The sequence below is a fragment of the Hemicordylus capensis genome, chromosome 1 (genome assembly GCF_027244095.1).
Source record: "Hemicordylus capensis ecotype Gifberg chromosome 1, rHemCap1.1.pri, whole genome shotgun sequence".
NCBI lineage: Eukaryota > Metazoa > Chordata > Lepidosauria > Squamata > Cordylidae > Hemicordylus > Hemicordylus capensis.
In genome coordinates, this window is record NC_069657.1 from 285884142 (window position 1) to 285910378 (window position 26237).

Below are 26237 nucleotides of genomic sequence, written 5' to 3' on the forward strand. Positions count from 1 at the left end.
ATGCCAAGGAATGGAAAGTGGGAGCAGTTTTTTGTTTTGAAGCTACATATGTGCCTATAATCTATTATATTAATTCTCGTAGACGAGCCTCTGTGAGGATGCGTCCCGGCAACCCAGCGGCGCTAAAGGCGCAGGATTGGCTGGTTGGCTGCATAGGGAAGTGGCCGTTTGGGGAGAAAAAGAAAGGAAGGAAAGTGGGCAAGTGGAGAGGAGAACGGAACGGACTGGGGCAGAAGGGAGGGGAGAGAAAGCGGGGGAGCCTGGCTGGGCAGAGACAAACAGTTGGCTGCTTTGGAAGATGCTCTCTAGAGGGAGGGCTGCAGGAAGGAGCTGACTGAACGCTTGGCGGCCCGACACCAAGGACTGGAGGAAGGAGGAGGCGGCAACGGCCAGCAGGGAAAACACAAGCAGGTTAAAAAGCGGAGGCGTGGGGGGAGCACGAATGAGAGAGAGAGAAAGAGAGAGAGAGAGGTGGAAACGGAGGAGGGAGCAAGCTGGGGCAGAAGGATTGGGGGGAGGGGACTGAGGCAGAAGGCTTGGGGGGAGGGGAGTAGGAGAATTGGCCGGCCCACGCTGGCGGGCCTGGCCTGGCGACCGGTGGTGGCCGCAAACTCTAGCGATTGAGAGAGGAAGGTGGCGGGGGAGACAGAGCGAGCGAGAGAGGCTCACGGGGGGGAGATACAGAGCGAGTGAGAGAGGCGCGCGGGGGGAGAGACATAGAGAGCGAGAGAGGCGCGCGGGGGGAGAGACAGAGAACGAGAGAGGCGTGGGGGGAGACAGAGCGAGCGAGAGAGGCGCTCAGGGAGGGGGAGACAGAGCGAGCGAGAGAGGCGCGGGGGAGAGAGACAGAGCGAGCGAGAGAGGCGCGAGCGAGAGAGCGCGAGCGAGAGAGGCGCGGGGAAGCGACGGCGCGAGTGAGAGAGGCGCGCAGGGGAGCGACAGCGTGAGCGAGAGAGGTGTGCGGGGGAGAGAGCGCGAGCGAGAGAGGCGCGGGGGAGAGAGCGCGCGAGAGAGAGGCGCGGGGGAGCGACAGTGCGAGCGAGAGAGGCGCGGGGGGACGACAGCGCGAGCGAGAGAGGCGCGGGGTAGAGACAGAGCGAGCGAGAGAGGCGGTGTGGGGGGGACAGAGCGAGCGAGAGAGCTGTTGTGGGGGGGACAGAGCAAGTGAGAGAGCTGTGGGAGGACCAGCCAAACAAATTCTCCCAACTAACCCCAAAAAGGAAGTGAACTACCGCACAGATGCTCTGTACGGGTTCAGCTAGTTATATAAACTATACAAACAAAATAAAATATTTTTAAATTTCCAATTTTCCAATTTCTTTAGCTCAGAGGAGTGTGAGAGTGAGGGCAGTGCACTTAATAAATAAAGTGCATGATTGCTAGCTAGCTAGCAAGCATCAAGAATCATGTACACAGAATAATGCTGCCTTTCAAAATGAATATGGTGTCAGTGCTGTGCACAGCTGCACATATTCATTGTAGTGCAACATATTCATTTTGAAAGGCAGCATTATTCTGTGTACATGATTCTTGATGCTTGTACACCGCAAAACCTCTGGGTAAGAAATTCAACTTTTCCACTATCTGGGCTGTAATCTGTGGAATATGGCATTTAGAGAGATGGGATAGGATTGCTCACACATCTAAAATCCTTACATAGCTTCTGTGTACAAATATCTCTGTTGTATGTATATCCTAGACACTGTGCTGGCCCTATCCACCCCCAGCACAGTACTTCCAGTGACTGTTGCTGGTGTGTGTCTTATGTTTCTTTTTAGAATGTGAGCCCTTTGGGGACAGGGAGCCATCTTATTTGTTTGTTATTTCTCTTTGTAAACTGCCCTGAGCCATTTTTGGAAGGGCGGTATAGAAATTGAATTATTATTATTATTTAATAATAATAATAATAATAATAATAATAATAATAATATTTCATTTTAAATACATGCCCTGGTGATCAATAGAAAATTACTGCTTTGAAGTGTGTATTATGCAAATTATACATGTATAGAAATGTCTCACATACATATCAGAAATAAAATACAGTAGCATGATTATAAATCTATTAAAGAAGCATAATGTCTATTTTTAAAAAGCTAATTATTGTCTAGTCAGAAATAGCCTGATTGCAGTTCTGATGACTAACAACAGCTTTGGGAGCCTTAAATGTACTTCTTATTATTATGTATTAGTCCTATCAATGTGCATACAAAAATTACAAGGAGCTGTAATCCAAAAGCAACCATAGTATGTATTTTATTTGAACTAATTAAATCTCAAAAATTAGCAAGTAAGCAAGCTTTTGAGTCCCTTAAAACTGTTCTTCTGGCTAGATATATAGAAAACTGTAAAAACGTAATCGTGTATACTGTCAAAACTGTATAAATATTGTAAGTGATAATAACAATAACAAACAAAAGAGAGAAGAGAAAAAGATGCTACAGGATATTATAGACAAGATCCACAGTGCAATTGATGCTATGGTTAAAACTTTTCCAAGACCAATTAGATACTACTGCTACTATTACTACAAATATTTATATACCACTTTTCAAAAGTGCTCAAAGCTGTTTACTTAGATAATTAATTAAACAATTAATTAATCAATAAGATCATTCCCTATCCCAAACGAGCTCACAGTCTAAAATGAAATATAAGATAGACACCAGCAACAATCACTGGAAGGATGCTGTGCTGGTACTGGATAGGGACTATTGATCTTTTCTCTGTTAAATATGAGAGAATCACAGTTTAATAAGATTATACCTTTTGTTCAGTTAGCATGGACTGCTGACACTAACAGAGCAGAATTTCAGGGCTGAATCATATTAGTTCATATGACATTCTTGCAGTCAAAAAGTGGCATTATTTCCGTGACTACTGGAATGGAAGAGCTATAAAAGAATGAGAAAGAGGGTAATGATCTTTTGTGAAAGGGCTGAATGCATTTTGTGCATTCATTCATTCACTTAAATGCAAATATAAAATGCATACTATGGGCCTCAGTAACTAATTGGCAAAGGGTACATGTTTGGTGACTTGGGACATCCAGTTTTTGCTAGGTACCGCTCTAAAACCACTTGTTCTGCACGTTCATGAGTACTGAAGAGATAGTGGGAGGATAGGCTTATAAAAACCCATGTATATACTTTATTTGAAAAAGTTATTTCCTGTCTTCAAGGGCTTGCCTTTTCCCTCCACTATTTGCTAAATAAGGACAAGAAAGAACCATTGTTATGTAGAGGGGGAAGTCAAGAAAACCCCAAAAGACGTCCTCTTCCTCACTTCTGGCTTTCTCAAAACCGCTGCAGCTGGTTTCTTTCTTTCCCTCCCCTTCCTCTTCTCCATCGTGGTTCTTCCCAGTTTCCCCTCTGGAGGAGAGTGCGAAGAAGAGCAGCAGCACGCGGTCGTTGGTTACTGTGATTTGCCAAATAACTGCTGCGTTTTCTCTTTAACCTGCTGCAAGACGGAGAAGGAGGTGAGTGTTGGGATCGGATCGGATTGAAAATGAGCCACTTTTCCCATTTGGAACTGAAATGAGGGGCCGAGCGGCAGTGTCAGCACGCTCACTTTACTTATATCGTGCTTACAATCCAGTCCTATCAATTTTTACTCGGAAGGAAATTTGATCCGAAGAGACTTACGCCGAAGGAAATGTGTCTACGATTGTAAGACTACAATCCCGTTTTCCCCCAGCACAATCCAAAGCGCTCGTTAGTGCTTTTAAAGTGCTTTTATATGTGTGAACCGCCAGGAGCCATCTGGGTGAGGCGGTATAAAAAGCTAACAAATAAACAAAGCCCGGAAAGAACTCTAGAATGAGTGGAGAGAACCGCTTCTGCCCTATCGGCTGCTCGCTCCCTCAGAAGTTCTGGAGAGGAGGAGGAGCTTTGTTCTCAGAGGCTCCTCGTCGGTGGTGGGGGGATTCCAGGCCCAGATTTGTTTCGCGCTCAGTTTTGTCTGTTTTCGGTAGTTCTAGCCGGACGCTTGAGTTGTCCGTGTGTACGGGTACACGTGTGTGTGTTTCTGTGTGAACGACCTTTAGTGTAGGAATGAATGAATGTTTATTTGAAGCCAAGTATAAGTTCAGCTCCCTCAAATTCAAAATCACTATTCCCTCCAATAGAAAGCGTGCTATTGTGTGTGCCTTGATCATCCTCTCTGAAGAGTGCATGCGTGTAGATCTATCTGTACATGCCTCTTCATTTTGTGGTAGTTAAATTTAATACGGTATTGTTCTTTTGTAACTGTACATGTTTCTGGTGTGGAGAGAGAGAAAGGGGGGTTACTTGGGAAGAGAGAGAGAGAGAGAGAAGAGGCTTAGTGAGGTGGAGCTTGGTGAGAGGAAGAGAGAGAAGAGGCTTGGTGAGAGGAAAAGGGGCTTGAGGTGTGTGTGTCTGAGAGAGAGAGAAGAGGTTTGTTGAGGGAAGTTTGGTGAGAGAAGAGAGGCTTGGTGAGAGAGGGGCTTGGTGTGTGTGTGTATGTGTGTGTGAGAGAGAGAGAGAGAGAGAGAAGTTGTATGGCAAGGGTTGGGGAGAGAAAGAGAAAAGAGGCTTGGAGAGGGAGAGAGCATGGCTTGTGTGTGTCAGGGAGGGAGAGAAAGTGGGCATGGCAAGGCTTGGAGATGAGGGAGAGAGAAGCCCACAATTGGCACTACCTCTCACTATCTCTGGCTCTGTCATCACCTGCCCTGCCTACCGTAGTGTGCCCCCCACCCACCTCAGGAACCACCAACTGCCACTGTGTTTACAGTGTTCAGTGGGACTTATTCCCAGGTAGCGCATTGCAGTCTAATCCAAGCGAGATTAATTGTCCCCTGAAAATCGTTCAGAATAAAGAGCATTAGGATCAATCATAGCTGGCTTCTTTCCTCTATTGCAGTTTTTAAAGCTGGTTTCTGTTCTGGAGAAGTGGAAGTTCTATCCTTCCAGGGAACTTGAGCCCAGCTGAGATTCCCAAGCAAAGAGACTCTGTCTTGAGAGTACTGGATTGCATTTGCCTTAAATTATTTTCCAAAACAAGTTTTCAAGTATCCACTTTTTGTTCTCCTGTGTTCTTTTACATAAGGGCCATTCTAATGTTCTCTCCAAGATGTGTGTGTGTGTTCACTAGTTTTCTGATGTTCGCTCAGTTAATTTTAGATCCTGCTCAGGTTGATTCAGGAAAGTCTCACTCTGAATGCACATGCGCATACACTGCTTTGATACTGCCGCCCAGAACAAAATTCATTCTGCACACAGATGAAAAAAATGAGTGAACACTGGGCCATTCACACATTATGCTCAACATATACAAGTGTAGTGTACGCAGGTACAGAAGTACCCTTCTTACCTGTATCATGTATTTGATGGGCTTGTATCCAGGTTCAGCATAATGTCTGAATCAGGCTATAGTATTCAGCCTTCAAGGTTTTATTTTGGAGTGTGAGTGGAGAGGTTAAATTTATATTAGATGCTTAACCTGAGAGGATCAATGCAGCCTGCTTCCATGTAAACTTCATCTGCAGTAGAGTCCTGTACATGTTTACTCGAAGTCGGAAGTAAACCTCACTGGGTTCAATGGAATTTGCTCCCAAGAAAGTCTATGGCATCAATCTGGGAAACTCTTATGAACTGTGCATAGGATTGCAAATCGAGGAGGAGAGATTGCATGGGTTGTTTGCACATCAGAATCTATACTGGAGAGGGGGTGACCCATGTGGTTCAATGAATGAATGAATGGGGTGACTGCTGGCATAGAAACTCTTCAATATTCCAAGGATTGTGTTTTGCAGGTGTCCACCTCAAAGCTAAGCAGTGTTCGCAGCTTTGAGGTGGACACCTGCAAAAAAAGGGTTCAACTAACCCTATTATTACTTTCTTGCCTTCTATCGAAACACGGAACCAGAGGAAGTGTGCATGTGAAAGTGTAAGACATGCTCCAAACAAGTTTAGCTTCTGTGGGGGCAGGAGAGGATGATAGGCGAGTTGTGTTATTTATTTATCATATTTATATACCACCTGATGTTTGTTTCTAGGTGGAGTACTTAATCTAAAACAACAAACATAAAACAGTAAAAACAAAACAATTTCAAGAAATAAAAAGTTAAAACAATTTCATGGAATAAAAACAAACAATTCAAAAATTAATTTCAGATGGAAGCCTGAGAGAACAGGTGTGTCTTGAGAGTCTTCCTAAAAGCAGAGATGGAGATGCTTTTATTGTGACAGGGAGCCTATTCCAAAGCCCCCGGCGGCAACCGTAACCCGACCAGATGATCTCAATAGGAGACAGAGTTCTGTCGAACACATCTGCGCAGTGGCTGCTGCTCTCGTTTTTGAGACGCTTAACTTCTTCAGGCCCGGCCCTAGAGGAAGAAGGACATTAGAGCCGACATCAGTTTTCACTTCCGGCTTTCATTTGATCGTGGCCATATGCGGGGCAGAGGCATCCAAATTACTATGGTACCTTGGTTTATTTTTCCACGCAATTCCTCGCGCTCTTAAATGGGAACCGGAAGTGTAGCCTCAGGTTACTTTGGGCCATTGCCTACGAGCCTTTTGGTCCGGGCACAGTGAAGCCGGTAGTCAGTGTTGTGACGCCTGCGCAGTATAGCGAGGGACGGCGTTCGAGGCCCTTTTTTCCCCGGAAGCAATTGAGCGCGTGGGTTGGGGGGCGGGGGGAGAAGAGAGGGCGAAAGACCGGCTGCGGGGAGACGGGAGGAGGCGGGGTCCGCAGCCATTATGCTGCGCCGGATCCTGTCCTTGCTTCTAAATCCTTGTTTTCTCCCCGCCAGTGGCAGAGGCGGCAGCGGCAGCAACAACATGTTTTATGCAGTGCGAAATGGCAGGAGGACTGGAGTGTATCACAGTTGGTGAGTGGCCGGCGGGCCAGCCTAGCCGCACAGCTGCTCCCCTTTCATGGCGCTCGCTTCCTCCCTCCCGGCCTTCCTTAGAGGTGTCTCGGAGCCCTTCTTTTACCCCCGCCGTGGGGAGGGGTGGGGGCCTGTCATTTTCAGCACCCGCTCCTTTGGGGCAGCTCCCTTTAAACCCCGGGCGGAGTTTCACTTTCTGGGTAAACCTGACCTGTTCGCCCACCTAGATCCCGAAGCGTGGCAGAGATATAAGATACATCTTCTGGTTCTAGTACACATTATTTTATAAATTCTCGGCTTACCTCACAAGCCAAAAAATAGGGCCCTTATTGGAAACAACTAGAAGTGTCAAAAGTAGTGAGCAGACTTTTGAGTTCTTCAGGAATTTCCTTCAGACTTAATCCTGCACGATGAAAAACAGTTTCTCCCTCCCCCTCTTTTTTTTTTTTTTTTTTTGCTTCACAACTATTTTGAAGAGTTTGCTCACTATGTTGGGACATAGGAAGCTACCTTAAAATGGAGTCAGACCTTTGGTCTATCTAGGTCGTATTGTCTACACTGACTGATAGCTGCTCTCTCCAAGCTTTCAGGTAGGAGATCTTTCCCAGCCCGGGAGATGCCAGGGATTGAAGCTGGAACCTTCTGCAAGCAGCTGCTGTAGCCACAGAGCCATGTATTCTCAAACTTCTGGATGTTTGTTTTTTAACATGCTTGTGATTTTTATGTGCCCTGGTAGAGGTGGCTCATGATGTTGATAAGATAAAATTCCACTAAACATAATTTAAAGATTAAAATTATATGATCAATTTATGAGGAGAGGTGGGGAAGGAAAGAATCGAAGAGACTGGAAAATAGGCTTTTAAACTTAAAAACAAATCAAAATGCACACATTTATGCACTCTTAGAAAGCTGTATCTTTTCATAATGCTATCTCTATTTCCAATCTATAACAAAACATTTTTTAAAATGAGTAGAAGTGGATAATAGAATATGTGGAGGTGAAAATGATAAAGTCAGAATCAAGTAATGCAGTTCCATTAATATCTGATTGATTGATTGATTAAGTGCCGTCAAATCGGTGTCAATCCTTAGCGACTACATAGATAGATTCTCTCCAGGATGATCTGTCTTCAGCTTGGCCTTTAAGGTCTCTCAGTGGAGCATTCATTGCTGTTGTAAACAAGTCCATCCACCCTGCTGCTGGTCGTCCTCTTCTTCTCTTTCCTCAGCATTATAGACTTCTCAAGGGAGCTGAGTCTTCGCATAATGTGTCCAAAGTAGGATAGTTTGAGCCTGTTCATTTGTGCCTCAAGTGAATATTGTGGATTGATTTGTTCTATGATCCATTTGTTTGTTTTCCTGGCTGCCCATGGTATCCTCAAAAGTCTTCTCCAGCACCAAAGTTCAGAAGCATCAATGCTTTTTCTATCTTGCTTCTTCAAAGTCCTGCTTTTGCATCCATAGTGTCACAGAGAAAACCATTGTCCAAATGATTCTAATCTTTGTAGGTGTAGACATGTCACAGCATCTAAATATCCTTTCCAAGGCCTTCATTGCAATCCTACCAAGTGCTAGTCTGCAGCATATTTCGTGACTGCTGGATCTTTTACTATTGATGGTCGATCCTAAAAGGCAGAAGCTATCCACCACTTCAGTGTATTCATTATCAGTTCTGAGGCTGGTTGCTGTACCCATTGTCATTAGTTTAGTCTTCTTTACATTTAGTCAGTCCCATTTTTTCACTGTGCTCCTTTACTTTCATTACTAGAGCTTGCAGATCATCTGCATTCTCGGCTATCAGAGTGGTGTCATCAGCATAGTGCAGGTTATTGATGTTTCTTCCTTCAACTTTAAAACCATGCTCCTCATCTTCCAATCCAGCTTCTCTCAGTATATGTTCAGCATATAAATTGAATAAAGAAGGAGAAAGTATAAGGCCTTGTCTTACTCCTTCGATCTGGAACCAGTCTGTATCACCATGTTCTGTCTGGATTGTGACTTGGTGTCCTGTGTATAGGTTTCTCATGAGAACAATGAGATGTTCAGGGATACCCATTTTCCTATGAATATTCCACAACTTGATATGGTCGACGCAATCAAAGGCTTTTCTGTAGTTAATAAAGCACATAATTGACTTCTTTCTGGTATTCTTTGGCTTTCTCAATTATCCAGTATGCATCACCAATGATGTCTCTTGTTCCTCAGCCTTTTCTAAAACCAGCTTGAACATCCAGCATTTCCATGTAGGGCTCTAATCTGCATTGGATGATCCTGAGCATTATTTTGCTAGCATGTGAAATTAAGGATATTGTGCAATGGTTTGCAGAATCTATTAAGTCTTCTTTCTTTGGTACGGGTATGTAGACTGACCTCTTCCAATCTGTTGGCCACTGTGTTTTTCTCCAAATTTTCTGGCATAGTTTGGTTAGAACCTTGACTGATTCTTCTTCTGTTGCCTTCATATTTCTGTCATATTTCTGTTGCCTTCATATTTCATATTTCTGTAGCTATTCCATCAATTCCTGTAGCCTTCCGACTTGGTAAGGACCGGAGTGCTGATCTAACATCATCTTTCCGTATAAGAGGTTCTTGCAAATAGGGAATATCTTCTAGAGTATCTTGGATGCTGACATCCCTGCTGTACAGATTTTCAGTATACTCCTTCCATCTCTGTTTGAGCTTCTCTGAATCAGTTACTATCTGTCTTTTTGCGTCGCTTAACATACCAATCTGAGGTTGGAATCTTGCTCTGAGTTCAGAGACCTTTTGGAAAAGCCTTGTTTTTCCATGTCTATTTTCATCCTCAAGGTCTTTACAGTTGTCATTGTTTTATTGCTCCTTGTCTCTTCCAACAGCTTCCTGAAATTCCCTATTAAGTTTCTTCCTGAGGTCTTTATCTTTCTTGACTTTGGCTTCTCTCTTCTTCTGGGCAATTTCCACCATTTGTTCTGACATCCATTTTGCTTTCTTCTGTTTCTTGGTCCATTTCTTGTCTCTCTTGCAATCTCTTTTCACATTCTCTTGCAATCTCTTGCATTCTCTTGCAATCTCTTTTCACATTCATCCTTAACAACTTCTTTGATTTCATTCCACAGTTCCTTTGGTTCCCTATCAATGAGGTTCAGAACTTCAAAGTGGTTCCTGGTGTTTTCCTTGAAAATGGTGGGAACATTCTCAAAATCATATTGTGGAAGCTGGATAGCTTTGTTTTTCTACTTTAGCTTGACTTGGAACTTGTACATGAGCAGTTTGCAATTGGTTCCACAGTCAGCCCCTGGCCATGTCTTTGCTGTTATAACTGAGCTCTTCTACCTTCTTGCACCAATAATGTAATCAATTTGATTTCTGTGTACTCCATCTGGTGATATCCATGTGTATCGGCACCGCTTTGGTTGTTTGAAGAATGTGTTAGCAATGCAGAGATCATTGGCTTGGCAGAAACTAATAAGTCGTTCTCCTGCTTCGTTTCTGTTTCCTAGGCTATATAGGCCGACTGTGTTTTCCTACTTACCTTTTCCAACTTTGGCATTCCAGTCGCCAGCCACCAGCATCACATGTTCTGTCAATTTCAGACTGAAATTGAGCATAGAACTCATCAACTTCCTCTTCTTCTGCATCAGTTGTTGAGGCATAGACTTGAAGAACTGTCATGTTAAAGCGTTGTCCATGAAATCTAATTGATATTAGTTGGTCACTGACAAAGTACCGAGTCCTCCTTTTGGTTTTCTTGTCCTCAGTAGTAAACGGTATGATTTTCTGACTGAAAGTGTCCCATTCTAGTCCATTTTAATTCACTGATGCCCAAGATGTCAATCTGTAGTCGATTCATTTCATCTTGCATTGTGTTGAGTCTTCCAATATTCATGCTTCTTGCGTTCCATGTTCCCATTGTAATTCTGTCTTTGCAGCTTCAGTTTTTCTTTTCCCATCCGGCAACATCAGCTGCTAGACGTCCAAAAGGCTTTAGTCTAACCGTGTCATAAACACCATTGGTACTCTGAGAGATCCTCAGGTCTTCCTCAGTAGCATGTTGAGTACCATCTGACCTGAGGGGCCCATCATCTGGCACAACATCAACAATCATTCCATTTTGTCTATCCATGTGGTTTTCTTGGTAAAATTACAGGAGTGGTTTACTATTGCCTTCGCCCGTGCAGTATGAAATCATGCCTTTGTCGTTGTCACTGAAGTGATCGTCTGCCTCCAGCACCTTCCTATATCGCTGCTGCCCAATATAGGTGCCTGCTTGCTTTAGCTGGGCAGCTGGGATGACCTTCATGCTTTGGGTGACCCTACTGGTAATATACCTCCCAGCGTACTTTGCTCATCTCTCCCAGGAACACCCCTGCCATGATGAGGCAGCATAGCAGGACTTGGGGGGACCATTAATATTTAGTATTGCAATATGAAAAAAGTTGTTTGCAAATCCCTTAATTGTTGAGCTTTGCAGTCTAAATGTAACCATGTATACATGGAAGTTAAACCCAGTTGATTTCCCTGTAACATACTTTTCAAGAAAGTGTGCTGCTTTGGATTTGTGTCAAGAAAGTGTGCTTTGGATTCGTGTCTGGAAGTAAGTTCCATTGAGTTCTGCTTACTCCTAAATGGTGTTCATTTCTCTAAATGTTTATTTATTTATTTGGCATGTATAGATAGTAATCCTAAATATATGGGATTGCAGCCTTTTTGCTCACAGAGACATCTGAAAAGCGAACGTTCTTGAGGTATGTGAACACTAGTGGCTGGACAAAAGAGACTGACTAAACTTCTAGCTGTGGGTGCTTGTATGTGGCTTTAATGGCTTGGACGTCACTCACCTGTATTCTGGAACTGCCTCATTTTTTCATTTAAAGCAGTAGAGTTTTAGACTGTATGCCCCAATCTATCTTTGACCATCTTATTATTCTGTACTACATAAACTGCTTTGAGAACTGGTTTTTCAAAAAAGTAATATACAGTAATCCTTAATAATAGAGTTGGGGAAGCCTATTCAGGCCAGTGTTTCTGTGTTTGTTCCTGGGATTTCTGATCTGAGTTTTTTACAATACATGCAATGTGTGTGATCTTCAGTTGAAATAGCGGGCACCGACCAAGCAATCCCGGATGAAGAATAGAGAGTACTAGAACCATGTACTATGGCATGCTTTCTCATTGATCACTTAATATTTTATAGGGAGGAATGTAGAGAGCAGGTTGACAAATATCGATATGCCAGCTTTAAGAAATTTGCCACAGAGGAAGATGCTTGGGACTTTGTAAATGGTGAGTCAGCAGAATCATCTTATCACTCATCAGGTAAATATTTTTGAGAAAAATAACTATAGCAACTTTGGCCCTCCAGCTGTTTTTGGACTATAACTCCCAGCATCCCCAGCCACAGTGGCTAATTGTCTGGGATGATGGGAGTTGTAGGCCAGCATCTGCAAGAGGGCCAAAATTGAGCAGCCCTGCTTTTTAGAAATAGCCTTCTGATCATTGTTGGATGTACATATTTAATATAAAATAAGACACTATCCAAACAAGCCAAGACATAAATAGATTGGACTACAGATGATTGAAATAGAATGTTTCCTTTATTTTAAGTAGTGCAAGTGGAGTTCAGCCTTGCTTTACAAATGATGTAAATTGTTTGATGTCTGAAGTTTTAGGATCTGATAAATTGTCTTTTGGAGAGCAAAAGGGATGGTAGTTTGTTTTCTTTTAATGAAATTGAGCTAATTTTTAATAATATATGCATTGAAATGTCCACCAAATATTGCAGCTAAAATAAGACAAAACTGGGTCTTTGGAAGATCAGACCACATTTTTCTGCAGATAAAATGGTCAGAAAAATGTTGTAAAAGATCATCAGATTGCTTCTGTGTGATCCTTGAGCCGCTGTCATATTATGAGGCTGGCTATTGAACATTCTAGTAAAAGCTGACGGCTCCTCTATAGCTCTGAGAAACTTGAAAATCAGGGCTACACTTGTATGCACACACCCTTGGGAGTCAGTCCCTTTGAATCCAAATTTAAAATATGCATTTGGTTTTGGTTCATCAGCATTTTTTAACTTTGATTCAGTTCTGGTTCAAGTTTTAAAAAGTGGCTTGGTAACTGATTCAGATGCTCATGCAGAATAATATCAAACCTTTTTGCTTGCAGTGTTTATCTACAAAATGAGATCAATGATGACTATTAATTACACTGATGTTTTCATTGAATTTTTAAAAACAGATAAAATAGACAAAGGATAAATCTGTACCCAAATAATTTTAAATTAGTGCTGTTTTTATGCCCCCACCCTATACTCGCCCTGCGGCAGTGTGACATGATGATTGTTCTGTGGAGAGTTAAGAACTATTCTTCTACAACCATTCTTGTTTTTTGTTGTTTTTAAATAACATCACTTTGTAAATGTAAATAAGCAAGCAATATGTGGCGATTTTCTATGTTTGTGGAAAGAAAGAATCCTCTAGTCAGTCTTTGGGGGCAGAGAAGAAGAAAATGTTAGCCTCAAGGGTGGGCCTCAAGTAATGTGATTTATTAATCAGGTTTCATATTCATCTCCCCTCTCCAAACTCATTAGGGCTCTAACTATGTATCTCTCAACTAGAACTCTATCCTAACTTAACAAAAAGGAAAGCTTTTACTTTACCCTGTTTAGATGAATGTTCAGGAAATAGAAGTAGCTAGCAGACCATTGCAGCCTCAGAGTTTAATGACGCCTTGTTGAACTTAAAAGGGACTTATTTCTGAGGAAATGCATATGGGATCAGACTTCAGGTCTCACCACCTGGACTTGTAAATGTTTCAGGTATATCTGTCACTTACTGTAAATACTTCATGTAGCACAGAAGTATCTTGTCCAGCTGAAAGCCCCTTTATTGCATAATGCAAAATGTTCCTTTTCGTATTAGGCACATTGGCGGGGAATGCAAGACCTGCAGATACATCACCACCTGATGACCCAGCGCCTGCTACTGAAGGTGCTCCCCATACTTGCTTTGGTTGATGGTGTCCTAGCAGATGCATAATGCAGCATGCTACCCTTCTTTGCTTTTGGACTCATCCTTTTCTAATTTGCTTTGCATTATCACACTGCAATCTAACTGTCTTCTAGCTCAGTCTGATATATTCCAAAAAATGCTCTGCATTTCACTATCTGCATTTCGCCATCATCGCTTTCATCCGCCTTACTTGTCTAGCTCTCAAAAATTCTGTTGGTGGGTGCAAGATAATGCCATGGAGTAGGTACTTGGAGATGAGGAATTGAGTGAAGTGAATACAGTACTTCAGGTAGTTTAATAGAAAGTGATAGTTTTGTAAAAGGGTCCCAACATTTGTATAACAGTCCCAAAGTTGATGTATATGTTGTGAATAATTTATGATAGTATTAGAAACTTGTTAGATGTTGCATTTTGGCTTTTCTTTTTAATCATTTTACTTCTCTGTTTGCTTGCTTGCTTGCTTGCTTCTGTAATCTCCTGTCCCAAGATTATTTTTCTTATTTTATATTTGTGGTACTATAAATGCCACAAACAGTGTTGTGTGAATTAAGTGCAACTATATTGAGAAGAACTACCTTAGTCCATGGGTTATGTTCACTGCTGGTCCTGGAGAAATTCAGATAGTGTTGGTGGGAGCTTGTCATTTGGCATGTTTAAAAGTTTGAATTCCCAGATGAGCACAAACTGGTCTCCTTCCTATCTGTTATGGAAAGCAGAGATGCTGTTTGAGAGTCATGGATGCCAGAGGGGAAATCCCAATTCTAATACACATAATAAGACCTCAAAATGACCTGTTTAGAGTGGCTTTTAAAATGTTTCAGGGGTTTTATTTTAATCGGGTGTGTTTTGTTTGATTTTATTCTATGCTGTGTTTTGTTATAAATTGTATATTATTTTTACTGTTGTGAGCCGTCCCAAGCAGTATTGTACTGGATGGGCAGGATGTAAACATTAAATAAATAAAGCCTTGTAGTATATTCTCCTTTAACATTCTGTTTATGTAAAATAAATAATACACACATTCTTCTAACTTTTATCAGAACTACACATTTTAAAACTTTTAGATTTATAACTTTTCTTCCTTGTTTGTGTATTAATAAAAGTGTTTTATTCAGATCACCTAAAGTAAACATTAGATATGTGACTGTTGTCTAGTTCTTAAACTCAGTATCATGAAGAGATATTATTTCATATGTGGTTGGGTTTGTTACTGGGCACTTATCAGCCCACAATAATACATGAGTGAATTTCATTAATTTCAGGGGGAATTGGATAATGTTGGGGAGTCTGTTAGTGCAGTATAAGGTTTTTTTCCTGTGTTTTCACAATTTCATTTTGACACTTGTAACTTTGTTTTCCTAAGGTTTCAGTGGTATGGCTTATGAAAACCAGAGAAATGATAGCGACTGGGGTAACAAGGGTACATCTTGGTCAGATTATAACACATATAAGAGACCATATGAACAGCCCTTAGAAAACCAATATAATGGAAAGCGGGCAAGATACACTGAAACATCCTGTGCACCTTCTGAGAAAAAAGAGAAAATGTCATCTATGGGTAAGTGTCTTTATTAGTGCTGCAGGTGTCTGAACAACATTTAAATAGCACATTTTGGGTGAATTTCTTTGGGATTTTTATATGCAAGGGGGGTTTTACCATTTACTATCTTCCAGTAGTGGTGTAGCCAGCGGGGAAATGACTTGACTAGCAAGCCAGAGGTTCCCAGTTCGAATCCCCACTCGTGTGTTTCCCAGACTATGGGAAACACCTCTATCAGACAGCAGAAAGGCACCATCTCATACTGCATGGGAGGAAGCAATGGTAAACCCCTCCTGTATTCTACTAAAGACAACCACAGGACTCTGTGGTCGCCAGGAATTGACATTGACTCGATAGCATACTTTACTTTAGTAGTGGTGTGCATGGACCCAGTGCCTGCTGGTTCGAAGGTGTGTGGGGGATATCTTTAAGGATGGGAGAGGGTGCTCTTATCCCTCGCACTGTGTTTTCCCCACTGGCGCTGTCTTCTAAAATGGTCCGCCGGGGTGGCAGCGTACCTCCTTGTTGCTCCAGTGCCTCAGACCGGAAGTGTCCAGTGCTGCCCGTAAAAGGGCCTCCGAACCAGTTCGTGCACATCCCTATCTTCTAGCAGTCCTATGAAATAGGTCAGTTACTTTCATTTTGCAGATTGGAGACCCAACTGCTGTGCAGCAGTTTCAGTCCCTCAGTCCAATGTATTGTCCAGTTGGCAATTTCTGACCTTCATTTTTAGGTTTATTGTTCGTTTGTTTGCATTTTTATACCGCCTGATATAGAAATATCCAGGCGGTGTACAAATTAAGGTTGTTAGTATATTATTTATTACTTGTATGTTTGCCATGAAGGTACCTAACACTGTACAGAGTTTCATAAATAGGTCTCTACCCTGAAATAAATTATAACCTGAAATCCACAATGGGAAATACTAACAAGGAAGGGCAGGAGAGGAGAGTCAGGGTTGAGTGTGAGCAAATGCAGTTCCATGCGCTGAAAGTCGGTTGCTTATGTTGGGGAATGAGCATGAAGTGAAAGGCCTTCTGGAAAAGGACCGGAAGGAATAAGGAATTGTGTCAAATCTAGAAATCAATATCAGTATTGTTTCTAGTCCTTAGAATCAAACTTCATTTTATTTATCAACATTAAATTTTACCTTGGACAGCATCTGAATAAACTTGATTGTCCAGAAAGAAGTTCACCTTATTTCAAGGTTGTGTACAGGAAATTTCACAGGAAAGTGTATTAGCTGCTTTGAGCCAGAGCATAATTAAATTTCTTGTTCCTAGAAAATTTTCCTCCAAACATAGACAAGACTGCTCTGGGAAATGTAAATATCTTAATGTGTAACCTTCTTAATTTGCATTTATAGGAGACTATGCAGTTGTTTATACTGATGGATGTTGTTCAAGTAATGGACGTCATAAAGCACGTGCTGGGACAGGTGTCTATTGGGGACCTGATCATCCTCTGTAAGTATGATTCAGTGATGGTTCAGTAACATGCTGTAAGTCATTCTCTATACTCATCACCATCCAGTGGTCCAGATGGTAACCCACATGATGCACCAAGCAAGATATTGCCTTGCTTATATCAGAAACCATGTAAATAGCACTGCACAAGTGCTGGTATGCTGTTTTAAGTTGTGCAACTGGATTCTTGTGTGACACCGCTAAAGCTGACTTCCATGTTCCACTTTAATTGGTGTTGGCTGGTCAAGAATACCAGTGTTGCCCTGAGCATCACATGGGTCACTGGGTGTTCTTATTTCTGTCCACTTTGAGTTAAATCCTCTTCAGAAAAGACTTGTCTGGGATCTGGATGGCAGATGCCTGCCTCTACAGTGAATATTTGAGGGTTCCTGGCCTGGTGTGCTTGGTTGCTGCAGTCCTACATCAGCAAAGTTCCCCTTATTTGCAAGCTAGTCTGAAGAAGATAACCTGGAGTTGTGTGGCTTTGCCCCTACCCTCTTCTTTTCTCCTCTTCCCCCATTGTTTTGTGAAGTGGCTGATAGGAGAGGAGAGCTGGTCTTGTGGTAGCAAGCATGACGTCCCCTTAGCTAAGCAGAGTCCGCCCTGGTTGCATATGAATGGGAGACTAGAAGTGTGAGCACTGTAAGATATTCCCCTCGGGATGGAGCCGCTCTGGGAATTGCAGGAGGTTTCAAGTTCCTTCCCTGGTTCCTCCAAGATAGGCCTGAGAAAGATTTCACCTTTGCTAACTTGGCAAAGAGGCACCTTTTTAATGTGGCAATTCTCTTTATTTAGCAGGGGGAGAGTAACTGGCCCTCTCCATCCCCAGCACAGTACCCCCAGTGACTGTTGCTGGTATCTATCTTATGTTTCTTTTTAGTCCCCTTTGGGGACAGGGAGCCATCTTATTTGTTTATTATTTCTCTGTGTAAACGGCCCTGAGCCATTTTTGGAAGGGCGGTATAGAAATCGAATGAATGAATAAATAAATTCTGCCTGCGACCTTGAAGCTGCTGCCAGTCTGTGAAGACAATATTAAGCTAGATAGAGCAATGGTATGACTCAGTATATGGCAGCTTCCTGTGTTCCTATAGGCTGTAACTCCCTGGAGTTAAACGAGGTGCCGCAACATTTGTCGACTCTGCTCAACAGTGCTAGCAAAAAGATTTGTGCAAAGGCAACCCAGTGGTTGCTGGAAATGGGGGCAGTCAACAATGAGTTGAGGTAGTTTGTCTCCTGCTTCATGTTCGAGAGAGAGAGAAGAAAGGGTGGTAATGAACTGAAAAGTCGACAAGTTTTCTTGCATTCACAGCTTCAAAACGGAGACACTGTGTTCTATTCTTATGGCAATGGCTTCACAATTCCAGTGACTTGTGAACCTCAAGGACATGCTGGTCAGGTCACTGCAAAATTCTTTCATTTGCCTGTAGGGGTGAGCTCTGTCAGTAGTTCACTCTGCCCAGTTGGGCTTGCTACCTCACCCAGAAATTTTAATTTAAGATCCTAGTAACGGTGGACCACAGACTCGGGTGGATCCATGCTTACACATCTTTGGTATTCTTGTCAAAGCCCGAACACTGGAGGAGGCTGAAAGGCATGCAGAATTAGCTGAGACCCATCTGTGGGACCACAGATTATAATTGGTTGAAATAAAATCCAACTGAGCAAGCAAAAAATCAAAATATAGTACGTAGCTTGGGAGTGTTCCTGGACCCAAAGCTCTCCCTTGTGTCTCAGATTGAGGCAATGGCCAGGAGCGCTTTTTATCGGCTTCGGCTGATATGTCAGCTACATCCATTTCTAGAGGTGAATGACCTTAAAACAGTGGTACATATGCTGGTAACCTCCAGGCTTGACTACTGTAATGTGCTCTACATGGGGCGGCCTTTGTATGTAGTCTAGAAACTACAATTGATACAGATTGCAGCAGCCAGATTGGTCTCTGGGATAACACCAGTTTTAAAAGAACCGCACTGGCTGCCAATATGTTTTGTGGTGAAATACAAAGTGCTGGTTATTACCTATAAAGCCCTAATGGCTGAGGTCCAGGCTATTTGAGAGAGCACCTCTTTTGTCATAATTCCTGCCGCCTGTTGTAATCTTCTGGAGAGGTCTGGTTACGGTTGCCATCAGCTCGTTTGGTGGCAACCCAGGACCAGGCTTCCTCTGTGGCTGCCCCAGGGTTTTGGAATATGCTCCCTGTTGAAATAAAAGCATCTCCTTCTCTGTTTGTTTTCAGGAAGACCCTCAAGACTCTCCTGTTTTTGCAAGCTTTTAATTAGAATTAATTTTAATAATTTTAAACATTTGTTTTAATAATTATTTTATTCTATTGTGTCATGTTTTTAATTTGTGGCTTTTAAAAAATTTAAAATTTTGTACACCACCTAGAGATGTACATCTTATTTATACAAATACGATAAATAAATTTGGAGATTTCCTGGCTGAAGAAGAAAAACACATGTGAAACTATGGTTATCTTGTTCTTTTAAACTTTGGGTGGTATTTTTCACAACAATACATTGCATGATAAGCCCTGGACAGGCAGTGTATAGAATTCCAAAGGCTGCTTTTGAAATATATTGTGTGTGTTCTATCCCCATAATTATATATTAATATAAAAACAGTATGGGTGTAACTACAGTTCTGCCAGAATATCCAAGTCATGTGGACATTTTACAGTTTTCCATTTTGGGCTGGTGTGTATATCAATATTGCACACATAGTTCAGTACTTAGACAAATTTCATAAAGGGTATTTATACTTATTTATATGTATTTTGTATTCTTTCCACAGGAATAGTAGTGATAGACTTTCTGGGCGGCAGACTAATCAGAGAGCTGAAATACATGTAAGTTCGAAAACCTGAATATAAAATGTGTGAGATTCAGCTTTGCCAGCACCATAAATCTTAGTGGAAATATGTCCTTCCCTTTGCTCAGTGTTCAAGGGCTGAATAGTCAGACTGGAAGGCATTGACAATCCAAGACCATTCTAAGAGATAGTTGTGAGAGCAACAGACTGGAAATTAAATGTTGAGTTCCTTTGAAATGATAATTTGAACTATGAGTCCAGAACTATTTTCATAGCAAAAATTATGACTGATGTCTCTCGAGCATTAGCTAGACTGTAAGATATAATGGATATTAATTAATGAAAAAATGTGGTAAAGAAATGATTATGTCATTTCTTTACCACATTTTTTCATTAATTAATATCCTCCAGGGTAACCTATACATACTTTCGGATTAACAGCATCCTGTGCTGGAAATGAGTTGCACTGCACTTATCTTGTGTTAATGTTCTAAAACTAAAATCAGTATTGTTCAGAACTTATCTCCTGAGATGTCTGTATTCTATGTTTTCTTCAGGCAGCTTGCAAAGCAATTGAGCAAGCAAAGACTCAAAATATAAAGAAACTGGCAATCTATACTGATAGCAAGTTCACTATTAAAGGTAAACAGTTGGTTGTTTGGAAGTAATAAATAAGGCACGAGGCATATGAAATCGCTTTTGTGAAAGATTAGAGGCTGTGCAGGGCACAGAAGCCTATTTTGATCTCTTAACAGACAACTTCCCATACATTCTAAAACACTTTTCTTTAACTACGAGTGCCTGAAATTGGCTTCTTCCTTTTCTTTCCTAAAGAAAGAGAGAACATCAGTCTAGATCCAAGGAGAAAGAAGGGCGTGCACTTGACCTGATGCTTTGGAAGGAGGGAGCCTGTTACTTTCTGTGAAGGGTGGCCTGGGATGTGGTTTAGGGATGCTTTGTAGGCTTCTGAGTCCCGACTCACTGTGAAGATGGGGATGGGGATGTTGGTAAACATGCGAGAGACCTACCCAAGATCCTTCCTCCCTGCTGCCAGGTTTGGGTAATGATTGGAGCGTGCTGGCGGTCTGCATTGCTTTTTGCATGCTAATTAATTAGATTGAGCAGCATCAGAACAATCCATCTTATATATTTAAAATAAACCTCTAGCCCTCATTGCTCCATAGAGGAAGCCAAAAATGTGTTGGTAGATTCTTTTTAAATGCTAGAAAAGGGAATGTGGGAGTGGAGGAGACTAAACAATTGGTCTGTATAACAGCCTGTAATCTATTTTATATAATCTCCTGCCTTTGCAGACCTATTTCCTTTTTTTCAGCCCTCCTCACCATAACCTAAATTTGATAGAAATAGTGAAATGTATTTATTTAAAAATCCTCAAATGGCACAGCTCTTCAAAAATGGGCAAAAATACCAATTTAAGTAAATTTACCTGTGTGTCCAATTTACATAATATGAGGGGGAAAGTTGTCATGGAAAATCCACCAGCAGGTCTTAGATAATAGTTGCTTTCTTAGAACCTAATATGTCACAGATTGTGTGTAAAATAACACTGCAGTTGTTCAGCCTAGGTAATTTAAATTGACTGCATTATACAGCCATGCTTGCGGTATGGTATAGAACCCGAAAAACATCCAGAAACTCAAGATGGTGTAGAATGAGGCAAGCGGACTGCTTTCTGACCACACATAATTCAGATGCTATACCGATCCTTAAGGAGTTGCACTGGTTGCCAGTCTGTTTACATGTGCAACCAAAGAGCTGGTTTTTATCTCTAAATGGTTGGGGCCCTAGATACCTGGAGGACTGTTACCTCCCAGTTGAATCCATCCATCTGGTAAGATCTGCTGGGAGGGCTCTGCTGTGCGTGTTGACGCCTACTGAAGCTTGTTTATCATGCACATGAGACAGGGCCTTGTCTGTGATCACCCCATGACTGCTAAACTTTCCCCCCAGAAGAGATCCGTACCACAGCCTCTTTCCTTTCAGGAAATACTTAAAAGTACTCTCTATATATTCAGGCTTTTAGCTAGGGAGTCTGAAAGCCTGCCTGAATTCACTGTCCATTGGAGTGGGTTTATAGGCAATGGTGGCTGCTGTTTTTGTGAAAATATGTGGTGTTAGGTTTAATATTGGTATGCTCTGCCTAGATATTGTATATTATCCCGGGGTCTTGTGAAAAAGGCTTGTTTTATATAAATGCAAGAATAAATAAAAATAAATGGTAGGCAGGAATGTTGACAAGTCCTAAAAATGTAACCTGTTTCCATTGTAAACCAAAGCACACTGGGCAGCATCCAGATTGAGTTAGTCGTGACTAACTTAGTCTGGATGTTGCCCACTGTACATTGCAGATAATTGTGCATTTGCTGTTCAATAGGTACTGCATTTCAGGTCATCATGGTAAACAAGCATGTGATTAGGAGGAAGCATCTCTATTAACAAAAGCTATTCACCAGGGACATTTTTTTGAGAATAGATTTGGGAGCAGGGGAGGTTGTTTTCTAGCTATTGCTTTGGTCTCTTCATTCCCTTGTCCCACCCTGGTCCCGAGACTTGCCAGCTCTTGTTTGCAAACTGTCTGGATTTTTCTTATTATTCTGTCTTGCCTGCTTTAGTCCCAGGATATGGTAAGCCACTGAAACTGCCCAGATTGGAAACCAGATTTTCAGGGTCTAAAAAATTAATCTCTGGAGTTGTCTTTGTTCCAGAAATATGGCTGGAAATGGGTCAGTAAATGACTGAGGACGTTGTATCTGGGCGAACTGTTCTGTTTGGAGCAACAACTGAACCATTGCAAAACTTCCAGCCTCTTCTAACTGGCCTTTACCAGCTAGGTTAGACATGGGTACAGGCCCACAAGCAGTCACTCTCGGGCTCCCAGGACCAGTCTTGCTACCGCAGGTAAAACCAATTGTGAAATGCCTGAGGGTCCTTTAAATCTAAAGGAAAAGGCTGATTCTCCAGTATGTGCATTTAAAGTGGCAGACCCATGTCAAGCTGAATATGCACAATTGGTCTGAAGAGTGAAGAGCAAACTAATTACAGCAATATTAAGGGTCCAGATAGAAACAGCTTGGATTTACCAAGCTGTTCACCTCGTGGTATAGCTCAGCTGGATGGCATGGTGCAGATGTGGTGGAAGCTGAGAGGGAGAATTTCAACAGTCATTCAAAAATGCTATTGTTCATTATGGTTTCCAAATAATCATCACTTTTTATTGTACAGGGGTAACAAGCTGGGTTCCAACCTGGAAAGCTAATGGTTGGAAGACCCGCAAAGGACAAGATGTAATAAACAAAGATGACTTTGAAAGACTTGCTAAGCTTTCAGAAGGCATGGACATCCAGTGGGTAAGTAATCACAACCCACTGACTGGGGGAAAAAATCTTCATACCTTTTAAAACATGAATCTTTTAACAAAATAATATGAGCAGTTTTAATATTCTTGGAAATTGTATCATCGACATGCACAATCAAAGGAATAGGGAAGACTGTGGTTTTGATAAATTAAAGTTTACAAATTAAGGTTTACAACAACAAATTAAGATTAAAATTAAAAACTTAAAACAATGTAAGACCACAGTCAAGTTAAAAAGCTTGTGTGGAGAAACGAGTCTTTGACTTTTTAAAAATTGCCAGAGATGGGGAGGCTCTTATTTCAGCAGGGAGCACATTCCAGAGTATCATGGCAGCAACAGAGAAGGCCCGCCCCTGTGTAGCCACTAGATGAGCTGGTAGTAACTGCAGACGAACCTCTTCGGATGATCGCAGTGGGGTTCAGCAGGGGAAAAAGTTCTCTTAAATACCGAGGACCTAAGCCGTTTAGGGCTTTATAGGTTATAACCAGCGTTTAGTATTTTGCCTGGAAACATATTGGTAACCAGTGCAGTTCTTTTAGTTGTAGGAGTACTATAGTCTCCCCAAGAAGACCCAGAGACCAACCTGTATGCTTGCAGTAATTGCTTTCGACTTTTGTTGTCTCTAGATGCATGTTCCGGGTCATGCTGGCTTTCCTGGAAATGAAGCAGCTGATCGTCTAGCGAGAGAAGGAGCTGGCAAGTCTCAGTCCTAGTGCTTCATAATTTAAAAGTTCCACCGGGTTTTGAGGTAGTAATAAGAGTTAAATAAAGCCCACTGTTACAGGTTAGCATTTCTGATAAATCTTAACAAGAGTTTGTTGACTCACCGCCCAGCTGCTTTGGCATTCGAAAACTTTGATATGGTTATTTATGGCTGTTCTTAAGAGATGTTCAAATGTCTGGATAAAATTATGAAGACACTGCCAAAGCATGTCTTTTGTTTCACAGTTCTATGCAAGTTGAATGCATTTTATAAACTTTGAAAAGCAAGTGTAAATTTTATCTGTTAAAATGTATGAAGAGGGGAAATGCAGTCTGTGCTGGACAAGTATTGCTCACTGAGAGTTCTGAAATAAAGTTTTTTTATATATTAGTAGTCTGTGTGCTTAATTACAATAGTCAAGATTTAGGGCAACTCTCACAAACATATTAGGCCTTTTGTCCACTAACAGGCAACTAATACACAATACAAGAAAATCTCGTTAATTGCGGTTTCGTGTATCTATGGTAAGAGACACTTGACCTTGGTACGCTGGGGCGGGGGGGAGGACACAGAAAATTGGTTAAGGGTTAAACCCCCGTTTCCCCGGATCAGGCGTGGCCGGAAAGTACCTCAGAGGTCCATTCCAGCCATTATTTTGACTTTGGGAGTTGTTTTATGGCTCATTTCTTCAAAACAGGGGGGAGGGAAACCGCCTTATTTGGCCAATTTTTGGCTCATGGGGGGTACTAAGGGACTGCTGGGGACCCACGGAACACGGCAGGGCACTTTGTCATGCTTGTGTGGTGTGTGTGTTTTGGGACAGTTTTTTAGCCAATTTCTTAAACACACACAATCAATTGTGGCTGATTTCTCTCCTCCCCCCCACCCCCAAACCCAGCCTCCACAATTCCGTTGCCCCATTTACTCTGTTTCCACTGTTTCAGTATCCACGGTACTAGCCAGGAGCAAAAACCCCATGAATACCAAGGTTTTCCTGTATTGGTGATATTTAACAAGCAATGCACTGGTTTACATTCAGACTAGTACTGCACTTGCATAATGCTGTTGCACTAGAGAGGACATTGTGTAGAAAAAGGAGCCTTGGTTCCAGATTAGCGTTTGCACTAGTGGAAGATGTTTATATAAGACATTGCAGAAATGTGCATATTCCAGAAAAGCTCTGCTTGCTGTTGTGCAACATGCTGGAGTACCACGAACCATCTAGAGATTTATATCTTGCATTACACTACCACAGCACTAAGTGGGATGTAAGCCATAATATACACCAAACCCTTACATTCTCTTGATGCAAGGATGGTCCAACAACTGCTTCAGTTGTTACAAATATGTATTTACTGCTTTTTAACAACAAAGCTGTTCATATAGAAAAGGAAGTAAAAAGATTCCCTGTTCTACCATCTAAAAATAAGCACAAGGTAGACCCTAGCAACAGCCATTGGAGAAGTGTTGTGCTAGGGTTGGCTAGAGATAGTTGCTTTACCCTTGCTGAATATCAGAGTCGCCTTTTGAAATGCACCTCAGATAGCAAGGGTCACACTCGAATCTCAAGAATCATAGACGGATGCATTTTTTTAACCTAACATTGTTGTCTATGGATCATTTTTAAAGCACTGGAACAACAAAACATACAGGTTTGATACGCTAATTACAAAAACAAATTAGCTGCTACTGTGAAACAACTTCTACAAAATAGTTAAGTTAGATTTATATAAGTGTGAGTAGTTCTGCTGTGTGTTTTGGCTTGGAACTTTAGGGTCAGCGGTCAGTTACAAACTGAAAAAATAGATAACCATTAGAAAACAAAAGCCAGTTTTTAAAGGCACTTGTGCTACAAGTCGCAAGCCAGTTCTTCAAGCATCATCTAGGCTTTTTACCTAGGCTGTCCTGGTGAAAACAATGACCTTTACCACTCATAACTAGACTGCTCGTGTAGCCTGATGACCATGTTGCGGAATGCCTGTAGTTACAACAGGCAGCCAGTAGGAGGAGCTTTGCTTTGCTGTAGCCCTCCCTGCTCTTGTTAACAAATGACACGGTAATAAAATTTAGAAGGTAAAGTGCTACATACCCAGTGCCACTGGTTTCAAGCAGTTTTTGATGCAATCAAAAAGGCATTTGGTTTATATTTGACTAGGCAGAGAAAGCGCAGGGATGCTACTGTTCAAGTATACAAAAGTGTCATTTGTGTGTTATATTGCATGAACAAATAGTGTTGGAATGAGAAGGGTTCTTAGGCTGGCTGTTAAATGGTGCAAGAATATATGTGATCTTTATATTTTGATGGTGCACACATATACCTTGTTCTGATATTACATAGGGATGTGCACGAACCCGTTTGGAGGCCCTCTTAATAGCCGGCTGGCTCGAAGGCTGGGTGGGGAGGGGGTTCTGATTTTAAGGTTAGGGGAGGGTGCACATATTATTCCTCCCTCCTGCTTTCCCCCCCCCCTTGGTGCTCCTTTAGCAAAGGCTCC

General features: G+C 41.9%; 1 protein-coding gene across 7 annotated transcripts; it reads left to right on the forward strand.

Moving 5' to 3' along the window:
- Nucleotides 1-254: 254 nt before the first annotated feature.
- Nucleotides 255-24132, forward strand: RNASEH1 (ribonuclease H1). Of its 7 annotated transcripts, XM_053285945.1 has the most exons (11): nt 255-411; nt 3182-3478; nt 6776-6853; nt 12027-12148; nt 13753-13821; nt 15206-15400; nt 16749-16848; nt 19645-19699; nt 20220-20304; nt 22906-23030; nt 23666-24132. In XM_053285945.1, exons 3-11 carry the CDS (start codon nt 6804-6806, stop codon nt 23750-23752), a joined length of 888 nt encoding a protein of 295 aa, XP_053141920.1. In that variant the 5' UTR covers nt 255-411; nt 3182-3478; nt 6776-6803; the 3' UTR covers nt 23753-24132. The 7 variants fall into 7 exon arrangements, with proteins under 7 accessions (XP_053141920.1, XP_053141921.1, XP_053141923.1 ...); XM_053285946.1 differs by lacking the exons at nt 255-411; nt 3182-3478 and adding an exon at nt 6136-6154; XM_053285948.1 differs by lacking the exons at nt 255-411; nt 3182-3478 and adding an exon at nt 6285-6443.
- Nucleotides 24133-26237: the final 2105 nt, after the last annotated feature.